Source organism: Gavia stellata, chromosome 28 (assembly GCF_030936135.1).
Source record: "Gavia stellata isolate bGavSte3 chromosome 28, bGavSte3.hap2, whole genome shotgun sequence".
In the NCBI taxonomy this organism is placed as follows: Eukaryota; Metazoa; Chordata; class Aves; order Gaviiformes; family Gaviidae; genus Gavia; species Gavia stellata.
Genome location: NC_082621.1, coordinates 5365259 through 5382651, shown reverse-complemented (window position 1 = coordinate 5382651; position 17393 = coordinate 5365259). Strand labels below are relative to the sequence as shown.

General features: G+C 64.0%; 1 protein-coding gene across 1 annotated transcript; it reads right to left on the bottom strand.

The window, feature by feature from the left end:
• Window positions 1-4853: 4853 nt before the first annotated feature.
• ARHGAP27 (Rho GTPase activating protein 27) lies at window positions 4854-16028 on the bottom strand. The gene is given in 16 exon segments (XM_059830458.1): window positions 4854-5213; window positions 5296-5401; window positions 5559-5693; window positions 5853-5930; window positions 6246-6344; window positions 6868-6993; window positions 7170-7260; window positions 7337-7435; window positions 7891-7995; window positions 9646-9733; window positions 9840-9907; window positions 10008-10118; window positions 10417-10632; window positions 11528-11595; window positions 11598-11955; window positions 15384-16028. Coding segments are annotated over 16 exon segments (2571 nt in total). The 3' UTR covers window positions 4854-5035.
• Between the last annotated feature and the right edge of the window lie 1365 nt (window positions 16029-17393).

Below are 17393 nucleotides of genomic sequence, written 5' to 3'. Positions count from 1 at the left end.
GTCCAAAGTATCTCCTTGTGCCCCAAAGTGTCCCTCGTGTCCCAGAGTATCTCCTTGTGCCCCAAAGTGTCCCCGCTGCATCCCAAAGGGTCCCCTTCATGTCCCCTTATGTCCCAAAGTATCTCCTTGTGCCCCAAAGTGTCCCCACTGCATGCGAAAGTGTCCCTCGTGTCCCAAAGTATCTCCTTGTGGCCCAAAGTGTCCCTGCCGCATCCCAAAGGGTCCCCGTCATGTCCCAAAGAGTCCCCGTCGTGTCCCAAAGTATCTTCTTGCACCCAAAGTGTCACTGCTGCATCCCAAAGGGTCCCCTTCATATCCACTCGTGTCCCAAAGTACCTCCTTGCACCCCGAAGTGTCCCCACTGCATCCCAAAGGGTCCCCGTCATGTCCCAAAGAGTCCCTGTCATGTCCCAAAGTATCTCCTTGCACCCAAAGTGTCCCCGCTGCATCCCAAAGTGTCCCCTCATGTCCCAAAGTATCTCCTTGCACCCCAAAGTGTCTCTGCTGCATCCCAAAGGGTCCCCGTCGTGTCCCAAAGCGTCTCCGTTGTGTCCCAGAGTATCTCCTTGCACCCCAAAGTGTCCCCGTCATGTCCCCTCATGTCCCAAAGTATCTTCTTGCACCCCAAAGTGTCACTGCTGCATCCCAAAGGGTCCCCTTCATGTCCACTCGTGTCCCAAAGTATCTCCTTGTGCCCCAAAGTGTCCCCACTCCATGCGAAAGTGTCCCCTCGTGTCCCAAAGTATCTCCTTGCGGCCCAAAGTGTCCCCGCCGCATCCCAAAGGGTCCCCATCATGTCCCAAAGAGTCCCCCGTCGTGTCCCTTCGTGTCCCAAAGTATTTCCTTGTGCCCCGAAGTGTCCCCTCGTGTCCCAAAGTACCTCCTGGCACCCCAAAGTGTCCCTGCCGCATCCCAAAGGGTCCCCGTCATGTCCCAAAGAGTCCCCGTCGTGTCCCAAAGTATCTTCTTGCACCCCAAAGTGTCACTGCTGCATCCCAAAGGGTCCCCTTCATATCCACTCGTGTCCCAAAGTACCTCCTTGCACCCCGAAGTGTCCCCGCTGCATCCCAAAGGGTCCCCGTCATGTCCCAAAGAGTCCCTGTCATGTCCCAAAGTATCTCCTTGCACCCAAAGTGTCCCCGCTGCATCCCAAAGTGTCCCCTCATGTCCCAAAGTATCTCCTTGCACCCCAAAGTGTCCCTGCTGCATCCCAAAGGGTCCCCGTCGTGTCCCAAAGCGTCTCCGTTGTGTCCCAGAGTATCTCCTTACACCCCAAAGTGTCCCCGTCATGTCCCCTCGTGTCCCAAAGTATCTTCTTGCACCCCAAAGTGTCACTGCTGCATCCCAAAGGGTCCCCTTCATGTCCACTCGTGTCCCAAAGTATCTCCTTGTGCCCCAAAGTGTCCCCCACTCCATGCGAAAGTGTCCCCTCGTGTCCCAAAGTATCTCCTTGCGGCCCAAAGTGTCCCTGCCGCATCCCAAAGGGTCCCCATCATGTCCCAAAGAGTCCCCGTCGTGTCCCTTCGTGTCCCAAAGTATTTCCTTGTGCCCCGAAGTGTCCCCTCGTGTCCCAAAGTACCTCCTGGCACCCCAAAGTGTCCCTGCCGCATCCCAAAAGGGTCCCCGTCATGTCCCAAAGAGTCCCCGTCGTGTCCCAAAGTATCTTCTTGCACCCCAAAGTGTCACTGCTGCATCCCAAAGGGTCCCCTTCATATCCACTCGTGTCCCAAAGTACCTCCTTGCACCCCGAAGTGTCCCCACTGCATCCCAAAGGGTCCCCGTCATGTCCCAAAGAGTCCCTGTCATGTCCCAAAGTATCTCCTTGCACCCCAAAGTGTCCCCGCTGCATCCCAAAGTGTCCCCTCATGTCCCAAAGTATCTCCTTGCACCCCAAAGTGTCCCTGCTGCATCCCAAAGGGTCCCCGTCGTGTCCCAAAGCGTCTCCGTTGTGTCCCAGAGTATCTCCTTGCACCCCAAAGTGTCCCCGTCATGTCCCCTCGTGTCCCAAAGTATCTTCTTGCACCCCAAAGTGTCACTGCTGCATCCCAAAGGGTCCCCTTCATGTCCGCTCGTGTCCCAAAGTATCTCCTTGTGCCCCAAAGTGTCCCCACTCCATGCGAAAGTGTCCCCTCGTGTCCCAAAGTATCTCCTTGCGGCCCAAAGTGTCCCTGCCGCATCCCAAAGGGTCCCCGTCATGTCCCAAAGAGTCCCCGTCGTGTCACAAAGTATCTTCTTGCACCCAAAGTGTCCCTGCCGCATCCCAAAGTGTCCCCTTCATATCCACTCGTGTCCCAAAGTACCTCCTTGCACCCCGAAGTGTCCCCGCTGCATCCCAAAGGGTCCCCGTCGTGTCCCAAAGTATCTCCTTGCACCCCAAAGTGTCCCCGCTGCATCCCAAAAGGTCCCCATCATGTCCCAAAGTATCTCCTTGCACCCCGAAGTGTCCCCACTGCATCCCAAAGGGTCCCCGTCGTGTCCCAAAGTATCTCCTTGCACCCCAAAGTGTCCCCGCTGCATCCAAAAGGGTACCCGTCATGTCCCAAAGTGTCCCCATCACGTCCCCTCGTGTCCCAAAGTATCTTCTTGCACCCCAAAGTGTCACTGCTGCATCCCAAAGTGTCCCCGTCACGTCCCCTCGTGTCCCAAAGTATCTCCTTGCACCCCAAAGTGTCCCTGCTGCATCCCAAAGAGTCCCCGTCGTGTCCCAAAGTATCTCCTTGCACCCAAAGTGTTCCCGCTGCATCCCGAAGGGTGCCCCAAAGTGTCCCCCCATGTCCCAGAGTATCTCCTTGCACCCAAAGTGTCACCACCGCATGCCAAAGGTCCAAAGTATCTCCTTGTGCCCCAGTGTCCCCACTGCATCCGAAAGTGTCCCCTCGTGTCCCAAAGTATCTCCTTGCACCCCAAAGTGTCCCCGCTGCATCCCAAAGGGTGCCCCAAAGTGTCCCCCCGTGTCCCAGAGTATCTCCTTGAGGCCCAAAGTGTCCCCGCCGCATCCCAAAGGGTCCCCGTCGTGTCCCAAAGAGTCCCTGTCATGTCCCAAAGTATCTCCTTGCATCCCAAAGGGTCACCACTGCATCCCAAAGTGTCCCAAAGTGTCCCAAAGTATCTCCTTGCACCCCAATGTGTCCCCTGCCGCATCCCAAAGAGTCCCCGTCGTGTCCAAAGTATCTCCTTGCACCCCAAAGTGTCCCCGCTGCATCCCAAAGGGTCCCCATCATGTCCCAAAGAGTCCCCGTCGTGTCCCTTCGTGTCCCAGAGTATCTCCTTGTGCCCCGAAGTGTCCTCTCGTGTCCCAAAGTATTTCCTTGTGCCCCGAAGTGTCCCCTCCTGTCCCAAAGTACCTCCTTGCACCCCAAAGTGTCCCCACCCGCATCCCAAAGGGTCCCCGTCGTGTCCCAAAGAGTCCCTGTCATGTCCTAAAGTATCTCCTTGCACCCCAAAGGGTCACCACTGCATCCCAAAGGGTGCCCCAAAGTGTCCCCTCGTGTCCCAAAGTATCTCCTTGTGCCCCAAAGTGTCACCACTGCATTCCAAAGGGTCCCCATCATGTCCCAAAGTATCTCTTTGTGTCCCAAAGTGTCCCCTGCTGCATCCCAAAGGGTGCCCCAAAGTGTCCTGAGTATCTCCTTGTGCCCCATAGTGTCCCCTCATGTCCTGAAGTACCTCCGCTGCACCCCTGAAGCATCCCTCTGTGTCCCAAAGTGTCCCCTATTGCTCCAAAATGTCCCCCGCATCCCAAAGGGTCCCCATCCTGTCCCCGTTGTGTCCCCTTGTGTCCCAAAGCGCCCCCGTTGCACTCCCAAAGCATTCTCTTGCATGCCAAAGTGTCCCCTTGTGCCCCCAAATGTCCCCACTGCATCCCAAAGGGTCCCCAGTCCATCCCCAAAGTGCCCTTGTGTCCCCAAGTGTCCCCCGCCACATCCTAAAGTGTCCCCTCTATATCCCAGCCATACCCACCGTGTCCCAAACCCCTGTCATATGCTGCTCCTGTTGTGTCACAGTGTCACCACCGTGTCCCAAAGGATCCTCCTCGTGTCCCCTGCCATGCCCCTTAGTGTCCCCGTTATGTCCCAAAGCATTTCAGTTGTGTCCCTTACTGTCCCTTTTCTGTCCCTTACTGTCCCACTTGTGTCCCAAATTGTCTCCATCATGACCCAAAGTGTCCCCACCTCAGAGGGGTGACTCTGGGTGACGGGGGTTCATGTCCCATTGGCACCCGCCTCCCACCCTACTGCTCTCAGCACCCGTCCCCGCTGTCTGTGGTGACACTCGTGGTGACATGGGGTTTGGCAATGGCAGCCAGGAAAGGCGTCCCAAAGCCCACGGTCACCACGGTGGGCTGCAGTCTCGCCGTCTGGGGATGCCGAGGTCCCCTCCTCCTCACGGGGTACAAGGGGCACATCTTGTCCCCAAGTGCCACCAGGAGCCAAGGGGCACCGAGCCCCTGCTGTGCTGCCGGTGTCCCCGGGGCTGTCCCTGGGGGTGTCCCCGTGCCCCTGCCAGCAACGCCTTGTCCTCGTGGCTCAACGGGCTCTTTATTCGGGAATACGGTGGCAGGCTCGTGCCGGATGCCGGCTCCGGCCATGGCGCAGCCCGGCTTCTCCCTGCCCACCCCGCCGGTGGCACCGTCCCCCGCGGGCACTGCTCGGCCGGGCACCTCCATCCTCTTACCCGGGGATGCCGGGGCTGTGCCACCGGTGAGCTGGGTACCGCAGGGCTCCGTCGTCCCCTCTTGACCGATGGGGACCCCCCCCAAAACCCCACGCAACCCCTGGGGCTCATCTTCCGCTGATCCGGCCCCAGCGGGAGCGGGTGGCAGCAGAGGATGGGGCTCTCAGGGTGCTCCCAGCTCCGGCACCCATCCCTCGAGCCGCATCCCGAGCGAGCCGGGCCACCGCGCTGCCCGTCACTGAGCCCACGATTGCCACCACCCACAGTCCGAGGTGACACGTGGCTGAGTCCTTCCCCTGAGACGCTGCTCCTTCATGTCCCCGCTGCTGGGCTTGTCCCCACACGTGTCCCCAGGGGGGTTTTAGCCGTCGGGAAAGATGTAGCCGTACTGGTTGAGGATGTGCTCCACTACCTGGTTCTGGAAGACCATGTGCATGGCCATGTTCCCCTCCTCGCTCGCCGGCCGCAGCAGCGTGGGGCCGAAGACGATGGCGATGCTCTGCACCGACATGCGGTTCTCCTCTTTGTACTCGATCACCCTGCGGGGACGAGGGATGGTGTCACTCTGGCATGTCCCCAAATCCAGGTGGTTGGGTTTGGGGGGAGTGAGACAGGTGTCACCTGCAGAGGTGGCGGAAAAGGACCTCCATGGTGTCGTGGTGGGCGGGCGGGAGGGAGAACACCAGGTCACGGACGCACCGGCCCCGCCTGGTCGGATCCTGCATCTCTGCCAGGGGAGGGAAGACACGGTGGGGTGCTGGCTCCGGCAGCCGGAGAATCCACCCCTGTCCCCATCCCTGTCCCCATCCCAGTCCCCATCCCCATCTATGTCCCCATCCCATCCCGTCCCCGTCCCCGTCCCCGTCCCCGTCCCCAGGCCTCACTGATGGCAGCGATGAACTTGTCGAAGTGGCCGAAGGGGACGAGTGGCTCCGGCAGCTCCCTGAAGAAGAGCTTCAGCGCCCCGGTGACAACATGGATGTCCTCCCAGCGCCCGTCATCCAGGTCCAGGTGCTCGTCTGCGGGGCGGGGGGCAGCGCCTCAGGCAGGTCCCTGAGCCCCAGGGGTGGGCGAGGGTCCCCATCCCCTCCCTCCCCGGCCGGGGCCCCCTGTCACCCTGCCCTCGGGGGGGGTGTTATATCCCGTTTGTCCCCTGTTGTCACCACGGGTGACCTTACCGTGCTCCACTTTGTAGCGCAGTTTCTGGATGGTGGCCAGGTTGCCGCTGACCCGGTAGAGCCCGTCGATATCCAGACCTGGCAGAGGACGGTGGAGATGGAGGAAAAGCTCTCGATTAACCACAACCCACCCCGGGATGTGACACCAGACGTGACACCAGACACCATCAAGGGAGCTCCGGGCACCCACGTGTCCCCACTGTCCCTGGGAAGATGCCAGCAGCTGGGTGGCACGTGGTGACAGTGACCAACCGGTACAGCCGTGCCGGTGCCCGCAGCAGCCAGCACCGGGCTTCCAGGGAAAACCCAACCATCAAATCCAGGCTTTACCCAGAGCCATCCCCATCCCGGTGCCCCCCGGGTTGTCCCTGTCCCCAAGCCCCGGGGCAGTACCTCTCCTCTCCACGGTCTGGATGCACTGCAGGACGAAGCGGGGCACCGTCCCCCGCTCCCGCTCGCACAGCGCTTGCAGGGAGCAGCCGAAAACCTGATCTGGAAAAACCAACGGGGCCTTGAGCATGGCCGGGTGACACCGAAAGGATGCCCGGTGGCAGGTCCAGGGTGGGGGACAGGGCTGGGGACATCGCAGGAGAGCCCGTTCCCGTAAGGGGTGGCTGGAGGTGATGGGACATGCCCAAGCCCATCACCGTGACGTCGGGTCGGGGTTGGGCTTGGTCCCCCAACCCCCTGTCCCAGCTCCATCCCCGGCTGTCCCCACCCCACCTCCCAGCCTGGGGACACGGCGAGGGGGCTCAGCCCCATCCTGAGCACCCACCCTTGATGCAGCCCCATCCTGAGCACCCACCCCGCATGTAGCCCCACCCAGGGCACCCACCCTTGATGTAGCCCCATCCCAAGCACCCACCCTTGATGCGGCCCCATCCTGAGCACCCACTCTAGATGTAGCCCCATCCCGAGCACCCACCCTTGATGTAGCCCCATCCCGAGCACCCACTCTAGATGTAGCCCCATCCCGAGCACCCACCCCGCATGTAGCCCCACCCAGGGCACCCACCCTTGATGTAGCCCCTCTCACGCAGGGACTGCAGCGTCGGCCGCCTCTGCAGGAACTTGCGGAGTTTGTTCCGGACTTTGCTGGAGTCGCTCTCGCCGCCGGCACTGCTCGGTGCCTGCCCGGCCACTGGTGGGGACGGGGAACAGGTCACCATCATCCCAAGGGACCGGGGTGCTCCCGGCATGTCCTCCCCATCACAGGGAGCTGGGGACACCGCGCAGTGGCCACCCCATCCTGCCCGATGGATGGTTTTGCCGATGCCACCCCGGTGCCAGTCCCTGTGCCGGGATGCCCGAGCTCACCTGCCCTCTTCTCCTCGCCGCCCCCCAGCTTCTCCCGGGAGCCGAATTCAGCCCCGCTCTCGGCATCCTCCTCGCCGGGGAGGTCGGTGCCCTAGGGAAGGGGCAGCGTGAGACCCCTGCGCCCGTCCCCAGGGTGGCAGGGTGGGGGTCGGCAGGCGCCTGCTCACCAGCCTGCCGATGCTGTCGGTGATCGCCTTCTGCCAGGCGGTGATGATCTGCTCCGAGTCGTGCTGGATGAGGAACTCCGAGCCCTCCCGCGTCTTTAGCTGCGGGAGCAGTGGGCAGGGGTCAGGGCAGGGCCGTGGGGCTGTCTGCATTTGGCCACAAGTGCTCGGCTTTGGGGGCCAGGTTGTGGCTGAGAACACTGCCCAACTCATTACACCAATGGCCCCAATTGTTGCCGTTTACCGGCGAGCCGGGGTGACTGGAAACCTCCTCCCTGTGCAAAGCCCGAGTGGAAAAACCCCTCTGGGAGCCGGAAAGTCCCTTGGTGGTATCTCCATGCCCATAGAAAGGGACAGTGGCCACCAGCGCAGTGTGTCCCTTTGCTCCCAGCCCAGGGACATCTCCCAGTGTCCCCCCCACCACCAACCCCAGCACATCCCCTTCACCACTGGTGGGATGAACCAGGAAGGTGCTGGCATTGCCACCAACTCACGGGCCAGGCCACGTGTGGACCCTGATGGGTGACCGATGTCCCCCCCGCTGTCACCCGGCTCACCTCCAGGACGTGCTTCTTGCTGGACTTGTCCCTGCCGGCCCAGGCGAGGGTGGCCCCGCGCAGCTCCACCGTGTGCTCCGGGGTGGTCAGGGTGCTGGGGTGCCGCTGCGGGAGCAAGGGGGTGAGGGTGGCACCGCTGGCACCCACCCGAAGGGGATGGGGACACCGGGGTCCTGCTCTGCAGGGGGGCTGTGGGCTTTCCTCCTTGTGAAAGGCAGGAGTGGCAAATGTCCCCTGTGGGACATCTCTGTCCCCTCCCCTGGCACCGGGGTCTCTCTGCAGGACCAGGACATCATGCTGCTGCCGTGGGGTGGGTGTCGTGGCCACCAGCTTGGGGACAGCCGGGCCCTACAGCCACCGTCACCTCGTGGGACATCCCCAGCCCTGCCTGGGGACACCGGGGGTCTTCAGCTTTAGGGCCCCTCTTGGTGACAGCACGGCGCAGGAGCAGCGTTACGTGGGGAAAGGAGACCCTTGCAGGCTGCGGGGGGGCTGTCCCTGCGGAGGGGACGGTCCCCTGGGGTTCTCATAGGGGAAGAGCATCAGACCCGCTTGCTCTCCCCGTGCCCCGGGTTTCGGGGTGCTTTGGCCACGCTCCCCCTCCATCCAGCCCCTCTCCATCCCTGTTTTCCAGAAGGGCCCCCCCAGGCAGAGCCCTGCACCCACGTCCCAGCGGTGGGGCCAGCACGGCGTCCCCCCCGCCGAGGGTGTGGGTCCGTCCCCTCTCCTTCCCCTGACACCGTCACCGCAGGGTGTTGCAAGACCCACAGTAGCTTCTGCATCCGGGCGGCGGGTGCTGGGTGCCGGGGGGGGCTGGGGCAGGCACTGCTTCCTCCCCGCTCGCCCTGACGAGCTCCGTGCCCTGACACCGACACCATTACGGTGCCCTGACACCGGCCCCGGCTTCCACACAGGGGAGTGCTGGGAAGGGACCTCGTGCAGGGTGCTGGGCCTGTCCCATGGGTGCTGGACCTGTCCTGTGGGTCCTGGCTCCATCCCATGGGTGCTGGCTCCATCCCATGGGTGTGGGACCCATTCCATGGGTCCTGGCCCCATCCTGCAGGTGCTGACCCCATCCTGTGGGTCCTTGCCCTGTCTGATGGGTGCTGGTCCCATCCCACGGGTGTTGGCCCCATCCTACAGGTGCTAGCCCTGTCCCATAGGTGCTGGCCCCATCTCACAGGTGCTAGCTCCATCCCATGGGTGCTGGCCCCCTCTCACAGACGCTTGCCCCATTTCACAGGTGCTGGCCTCATCCCATGGGTGCTGACCCTGTCCCATGGGTGCTGGCCTCATTCCATGTGCGCTGGTCCCATCCCATGAGTGCTGGTCCCAGCCTGTGGGTGCTGGTTGATCCTACAGGTGCTGGTCCCATCCCACGGGTGCTGGCCCCATCCTACAGCTGCTGGCCTCATCTTACAGGTGCTAGCCCCATCCCATGGGTGCTGGCCCCATCCTACAGCTGCTGGCCCCATCTTACAGGTGCTAGCCCCATCCCATGGGTGCTGGCCCCATCCTACGGGTGCTGGTCAATCCTACAGGTGCTGGTCCCATCCCACGGGTGCTGGCCCCATCCTACAGCTGCTGGCCCCATCTCACAGGTGCTGGCCCCATCCCATGGGTGCTGACCCTGTCCCATGGGTGCTGGCCTCATCCCATGGGTGCTGGTCCCATCCCATAGGTGCTGGTCCCATCCCGTGGGTGCTGGCCCTGTCCCATGGGTGCTGGCCCCACCGAGGCCGTTGGGGCTCTTACCAAGGCACCGGCAGCTGAGTGCTTGGAGTCCTTGAAGAAGGTGAGGATCCCCCCCTCCAGCACCGTCCAGGAGGAGCTCCAGTTCTTCCTGGGGAGCAGAGGGGGGGTCACGCACGGGGACAGCACAGCCCCTGTCCCCTCCGCCCTGCTGGGGCTCCCTTCTCCAGTGGCGGGGGACACCGGGATCTGCTTACCGGAGCCTCTTCCCTCTGTCCACCGTCTTGGTCCGGTTAAGCACTCCAGCTTTTTCCAGGCTTTTAAACTGGAAGGGAAAGCGTGGGGGGGGGGGTGTCAGGTTTGCCCCCTGCCCTCCCCAGTGCCAGGGTGGGGAAGGGCTGGCTGCCCCTCCCCAGGGTGCTCACCTTCTCCTCCTTGAGCCCCAGCGCCGGTGGCACGGTGCTGTGCCAGGCAAAGAGCCCGCTGTCCTGGCTGGAGCCGCTGCTGGCCCGGTCGTGGCGGCCGCCCACCGGCACCTGGGAAGGGAGGGAGGGAGCGGGTGATGCCTGAGGTGCCCATGTCAGATGGGTGCTGGGCTTTGCACCCACTGCACCCCAGAGCCTCTGCCCGCTGCTTTTGTGGCCCCATGAGGATGCTCATCCCCTGGCAGACACCCCTGTCCCCATCTTTGTCCCTATCCCTATCCCTGTCCCTGTCCATATCCCATCCCTGTCCCAATCCCTGTCCCCATTCCTGTTCCCTCCTATCCCTATCCCCATCCCCATGCCTATCCCTATTTCCATCCTTGTCCCTATCCCCACCCCATCCCCGTACCGTGTCGGAGGCGAAGTGCTCAGGGTAGAACACGGCTCCCTCGGGGTGGCTGTGCCCGTACCAGCCAGGGGGCGAGCCCAGCTCCTCGGGGCGCCTCGGGGACAGACAGAGAGCAGCCCCCTGATCATAGGAGCCCACGGGCGAGTAGTCCTCCTCGGGATAACCCTCCAGCTCATCTGGAGACAGGTCGGGATAATCCGTTTCCGGAGTGGGCGGCTGGAGAGAAAAGTCAGGTCAAGATCTTGTGCCCCACCAAGAGCATCCACATCCCCAAGCCGTGGCCAGCCCAGGTGGGGCTGCCCCATCTCCACCATCTCCATCTCCATCTCCATTTCTATCCCTGTCTCCATCTCCATCCCCAACCCCATCCCCATATTCATCTCTGTCTCCATCTCCATCTCCTTCTCCATCTCCATCTCCACCTCCATGTCCATTCCTATCCCTGTCTCTATCTCCATCCCCATCCCTGTCTCCGTCTCCATCTCCATCTCCATCCCCATTCCTGTCTCCATCTCCATCTCTGTCTCCGTCTTCATCCCCATCCCCATCCTTGTCTCCATCTCCATCTCCACCCCATCCCTGTCTCCATCTCCATATCCACCCCATCCCTGTCTCCATCTCCATCTCCATCCCCATTCCTGTCTCCATCTCCATCTCTGTCTCCGTCTTCATCCCCATCCCCATCCTTGTCTCCATCTCCAGCTCCACCCCATCCCTGTCTCCATCTCCATCCCCATCCCCATCTTTGTCTCCATCTCCACCCCATCCCTGTCTCCATCTCCATCTCCATCTCCATCTCCATCTCCGTCTCTGTCTCCATCTCCATCCCCATCCCTGTCTCCATCTCCATTCTCATCCCTGTCTCCATCTCCATCTCCATCTCTGTCTCTGTCTCCTTCCCCGTCTCCGTCTCCATCTCCATCCCCATCCCCGTCTCCATCTCCATCCCCATCCCCATCCCTGTCTCCATCTCCATTCTCATCCCTGTCTCCACCTCCCTCCCCATCCCTGTCTCCATCTCCATCTCCATCCCCATCCCCATCCCCATCCTCATCCCCATCTCTGTCTCCATCTCCATCCTCATCATCCCCGCGCCTCGTTGGGTGCTCACCCTCTGCTCCATGGGACCGTACCGCGTCACCCCAGGGTACATATCCTGGGAGCTGCCTCCGTCTCCCGCGTGGGGGGGTCCCACGACGTCTCACCTGTTACCGAATTATAGAAAAAAGCCTGTCCGCTGGCTTCGTCCACGTACTGTTCCCACTCGGGAAACTCCGGGCTCTGGGCGAGCGAGGAGGCGGGAGAGGCGACGGGACTCACTCCATCTTCTGCCTGCCCAAAGGGACAATCCCACGTGGTCTCTCCCGTCACCGGGTTATAATAAAACAAATGTCCACTGTCCGTATCCGTGTGGGTTTCCCAATCTGACACGGAGCTGCCGGGCTCCTCCGGGGCCGAGCCGGCGGCTGCGGCTTCTTCCTGCAGCTCCTGGATGTTGAGGTAGATGGGGGCGGGCGGCTCCTCTGGCTCCTTGCGCGCCTGGGGGGGACACGGATGGGTCACTTGGGTGCTGCAGTTGGTGACGGGTGCGGCGAGCCATGGGGCAGGGATGTTGGGGACGGCGTTCCTGGGATGTCCCCGCCGTGGTACCCGGGCTGGCAGATGGGTGAGGGGGCCGAGGGGCCGGATCCTGCCCTGCCCCGGCTGCTGGGACACCCCTCCTGCCCGGGCACCCAGCGGGCGCTGCCCTGAGACACCCCCTCACATGGGGCAGGAGCTGCGAGCGATGGGGTGTAGATGGCTGGGTGGTGGAGGGGGGCACCCACAGCACCCACATCGGGGCAGGGAGCACCCAGCTGGCAGTGGGGATAAGAGTCCGGCCTGAGCACACGGAGAGAATTTGGGCTTGGGGCGTCGTGGTCCCCAGCGTCGGCACCCGCATCACCAGTACCCGTGTCACCCACTGCGCCTGCACCCCCAGGATCTGCACCCGGGGCATTGGCATCAGCACCCCAGCATTTGTATCCACACCACCTGCACCCACATGGTCTGCACCCACATCATCAGCACCCATATCATTGGCACCAGCACCCAGCACTTGCACCCACATCATCAGCACCCAAACCATGAACACCCCCAACATCTGCACCAACATCTGTAGCCCAACACCACCGACACGCCCATCACCTGCACCCCAGCCTCTGCACCCACCTCACTGGCGTCAGCACCCCAGCTCTTGCACCCACACCACCTGCACCCGCACGTCAGCATCCTCATCAGCACCCGCATCATCAGCACCCCGGGACATCTCCAACACCCACGTCACCTGCACCCCCTCTGTCCTCACGTTGCTATCACCCAGACCATCTGCACCCGCGCTGCCAGCACCCACATCCCTGGCACCTGCACCCACATCACCAGCACCCAGACCACCAGCACCCACAGCCCCTGCCACCCACCCTGGCACCCTGACCCGCCCGCGAGCAGAGCCGGGTGCTGAGACCCACAGCCCCATCACCGCACCCCAAAATAAAGTCCTCAGCACCCCCGGAGCGGCTGTCTGGCTGCCCCCCACCCACGGGGCTGCTGGGGGTGGGGGGACACGTCCCCTGGGACCAGGCGGCCGCGGGCGGGTGGCTGTCGGTGGGGAACCCCCCCGGCACCCTTTGATCTCCCCGGTTTTACAGCCCCTGAGCCTACTTCCAGCCTCCAACGCCCGCGGGGACAAAGTTTCCCAACGCCGGCCCTGCCCGTCACCCCAGGGTGGGGGGGACAGTGGGTGGGGTGTCCCTAGGGACACCCTGGGGCGGAGGGGGACAGCGGATCGAGTGTCCCCAGGGACACCCCATCACCCCCCCCCCACACCCCACGGAGAGCGGGGCTGGAAACCCAGTGCGAGAGGCCACCACCATCTTGGGGACAAGGGACATGGGGGTGACGACGGGGGACCCCCGGCACGGACCACCCCCAGCACCTCCCTCCCTCCCATGGGTGCACCCCCGGGGGTTTCTCTCCCCTGGGGGGGGGCTGTGTGCCCCCCACCACGTTGGGACCGGCATCTTGTCACCCGCCGGTGCCCGGTGCCACCTCCACGGCCTGAACACCCCGGGGAAATCCAGGAGGAAGCTTGGAGCGGGGGGGTGACCCCACAACACCCCCTCTCCCACCGTGGCTGGGTGCACCCATGGGTGCTGCCTACCTTCCCTAAATGCAGCAGCCGTGACACCCTGCTACGGGACCGCTGCAGAGCACCCGACACCCGGTCACCCATCTTGGGGGGTACCGGCGGAGGGGGGGGCAGCCGGTGGGGGCACCCAGAGGCTCCGGTGACGCCGATGGCGCCCTGTGCCGGGCCCTGCGTTGGCCGCGCTTCCTGCTGGGGTTCGGGGAGCGGAAGAGCCGCCTCCGAGCCCGGCGCTTGGCCCCGGGGCGGAATTGGCTTTTTTTGGGGTTGTTGTCATGCTGTCACCCGCCACCCACCACCCGCCACCCACTCCGGCAAAGCCAAGGCCAACCGAGCGGGAATTGCGCCGGGATGATGTCGTGCTGGGGATGCGGCCGGCGCTAACCGGGAAAAATCCCCCCAAATTTAGGTTGGCCCATGCGGCATCGTGCCGCTCCACCGGCAGCGGCACGGGGACAAACCGGGGGGGCTGTGTCCCCCCAACAGCGGGATCGCCCCGTCCCGGCAGCCGAGGCGGTGGATGCACATGGTGGCTGGGCCGAGGCGGCCGCAGCCCCGCCGTTGCCGACGCCGGTTGGTTTTGGCGCCGGTTGGGTTTAGGCAGGGGAAGGGGAAAGCTCCGGTGATGGCACCGGGGTTGGGGACCACGCTGGGTCTCTCCTGTGGGGGACATCGGTGGCTTTGGGGGTGCAAAGAGCAGGGTGGGGTTAATCCAGCACAGCCAGGATCGCCGCACGTAAAGTGGGGTGTAAAATGGGGTGTAAAACCTGCCCCCACCACCGAGACCCCCTTTCCTCCAGCAAACCCCCCCCGGGTGGCACAGCCCCTTGAGCCCCCCTCGAAGCGGGGGACGCCGGGGCTCAGGGTGCTGCGGCTGCCTGGGGTTACCCCAAAGCGAGGTGCTGGGGTGGGGGGTGGACAAGGACGCGGGACCCCCCCTCTCCCATTGCCCTCTCGCCCCGTTGTGCCCCAGCGGGTGCTGGTGGCAGGCGAGTGGCCGCGGGGCACCCCCCACCCTTGGGTGCCCCCTACAAGAGGGGTGCAGCGGGGAGCCCGGGGGGGGGGGGCTTGGGAAGGGCCCCTCGCTACTTACTGGCGTGGGGCGAGCGTGGGTTTTGGGGTGGGAGGGCAACCGCCTTAGCCGGGGTGCACCCAGCACCCACCTCCGGCACTGGGTGCTGCGCCCAGGTGAGACACCCGCCCCGGCAGGGAGGAGTTGCTGCGCTTCCCTGTTAACCCCTTTCTGCCCCCTCTCGCCCCGGGAACGCTGCCGGGATGGGGTGCGGGACCCCCAGGCACCCCTGGGTGGCACCGAGCCCCCCCAGGGACCGTGGGCATCACTGGTGCGAGGGTGCTGCACCCCGTGGGATGCTGCTGTGGGGGCAGAGCGGGGGGGCTGGGAGAGCCCAGGGGTGCCCATGAGGGTGGGGAAACTGAGGCACAGCTTGGGGGGGGCCGAGCTTGGAAGGTGCTCAGGGTGGGTGCCTGGTGGGGGGTCTCTCACCCCCCTCGAGGTGGTAATTGATGGCAAACCTGTATGGGGGGGTTGGCCCACAGGATTGCCCCGTGGGGTCATCTCGGTGGGGGGACGCGGGGGCCCTCGGCGGTGGCAGCAGTGCCGGGGAGCCCCTGGGTGCCACCCCATGCCGGCGAACATGGGGTTGTGCCGGGAGGGGACACGGGGCATTGAATCAGCTGGGGGACCTAGGCGTCCTGCCCCCACCCGCTGTGCTCAAACCCCCCCGGCGCTGCCTTTGGGGTCGGCACCGGGATGTCACCATACCTGAGCCGTGTGGCCGGACCCCGGCCACCTCCCGGCCACGTTTGTGTCCTTGCCGGGGGCGTAGAGGGTCTCGGAGCGGCTCTTGCTGAGCGGGCGAGTGTGTCCCGGGGGGTCCCCACGCGATCCCATGGCGGTGGCACCACGCGGTGCCGGCGTCACCCGTGCCAGGTCATCCAGGGAGTGTGAGGGGCGCACGGGCTCAGCAGGGTGGGGGCTCAGCCCCGGGGGGACCCGAAAAGAGCTGAGCGCCGGCGGCAAGTCCCTCCGGGGCACCGAGTCCCTCCGGGGCACCAAGCATCCTCCGGCCGGCTCCTCCGTCTCGGTGGCGCCGATGAACCGATACTCGTAGGCTGGCGGCTGTTGGGGGACGAGCGTGGCTGGATCGGTCCCGGCGCGCCCCGCCGGCGGGGGGTCGAGAGGGGCCGGGGTGGCGATGGGGGGCAGCTCCTTCACGTACTGGGCAGGGATGTAGAAGGGCCGGGCGTCCCCGCTCCTCTTGACGTGCCACCAGTGGTGGTTGGTTCGTTTCAGCAGGACGTAGCGCTCGTTAGGTTTGATGGTGACCAAGGTCCCGTCCTTGGCTCGGTACTCGAAGCCGTACTCCACCAGCACCAACGCCTCCTCGGCCGGCACCGCCGCCTCCATGGCCGCCCCGGCGCCTTCGCCTGTGGGAGACAGGGCAGGGAAGGGGTGACGGCAGCTCCCAACCCCTCCCGGGGTGCATGGGGACCCCGAGGGAGACAAGTTGGGGGGTCTCCGCTGAGCCCCACGCCGCCATTCCCCAAACTGCCCAAACCCGCCTGAAACAGCCGACACCGTCCTCGCCCACCGTCCCCAAGCCCCCAAAGCCACCGAGCCCCAAGTCCCCAAGCCCCTAAAGCCACTCAGCCCCCCAAATCTCACCTCCAGCCGGCGTTGGGGCGCAGGCGGGGGCAGCGGGGCGCGCGGCAGGTCCCGCTCGTGCCCGTGGCGGGCTGGTCCTGACTCGCCCTGGTTTCCTGCCGGCGCCTCGCTGAAAGACGGGGCCGGGCTCCACGCTGGCGTTGGGTGCCCGGCCCCCCGGCCGGAGGAGAGGGGCGGTGGGTCCCGGCCTGTTTCCTCCCCTCGAGGTGGGAGGGAAGGGACGATGGCGGAGGGGACCCGCTGCCGCCCGGCCGAGGAAACGGCTCCTCGGGAGGTTCCTGCTGCAGGAAGGGCCCTGCCCCACGGCTGAGCCGGGATCTGTGCCGCTGCCGGATCCGGCACGGCCTCCCCTGGCTGGGGGATGGGACCCCCCCGTCCTGGCTTTTGCCCCCACCTTCCAGGGAGTCCCACTGGGGTCCCTGTGCTGGTGGGTGCACCCCAAATCCTTCCAGCTACCGAGAGTAGGATGGTGGGGAAAGGGGGGAAAGAACAACGGGAGATGCTGACAGTGGTGGGGAGCTGATGGGAAGAAAAATGGGGCAGGGAAAATGGGGAAGGGTCCCCCAGTCACCCCACAAAACCCAGGAGGACAGAGGACAGGCAGCATCCCTATCCCCAACCCTCCTCCCGTGGAGATGCAGCATGAGGTCGGACACAGGATTTGGCGCCTGCTGCAGAGAAGCAAACCCTGAAGACATCTTCACTCGTCGTTAAATAAACTTTAATTATTTTTGCATGGGGAGGGGTGAAAGGAAAATAAAATTTCTTCCAAGGATTAAAAGCAGCGGGCGGGGAGGAGCAGCCTGGCTCTTCTCTCCCCTCTCTTCCCCGAGGCCACGGTGATGGGTGGGCTCTCCACCGGGAGATGCTTGGCCGGCGGTGCCCGCAGTCCCCCCGGGACACGCAAGATCCCTAAAGGCACAAGTGTCACTTTGCCCCCTCCCCGCGTGGCTGCCGTCACCTCCCCGGAGCAGGCCAGCTTGTGCAAAACCCCCACGTAAAAAAATACCGGTTTTTCAGTATCGAACATCCTAAAAAACTAGAGCTTTAATCAATGTCAGTTATCCACACCCTTGATTGGAAATCCTGATTTACACCCTGGAAAGC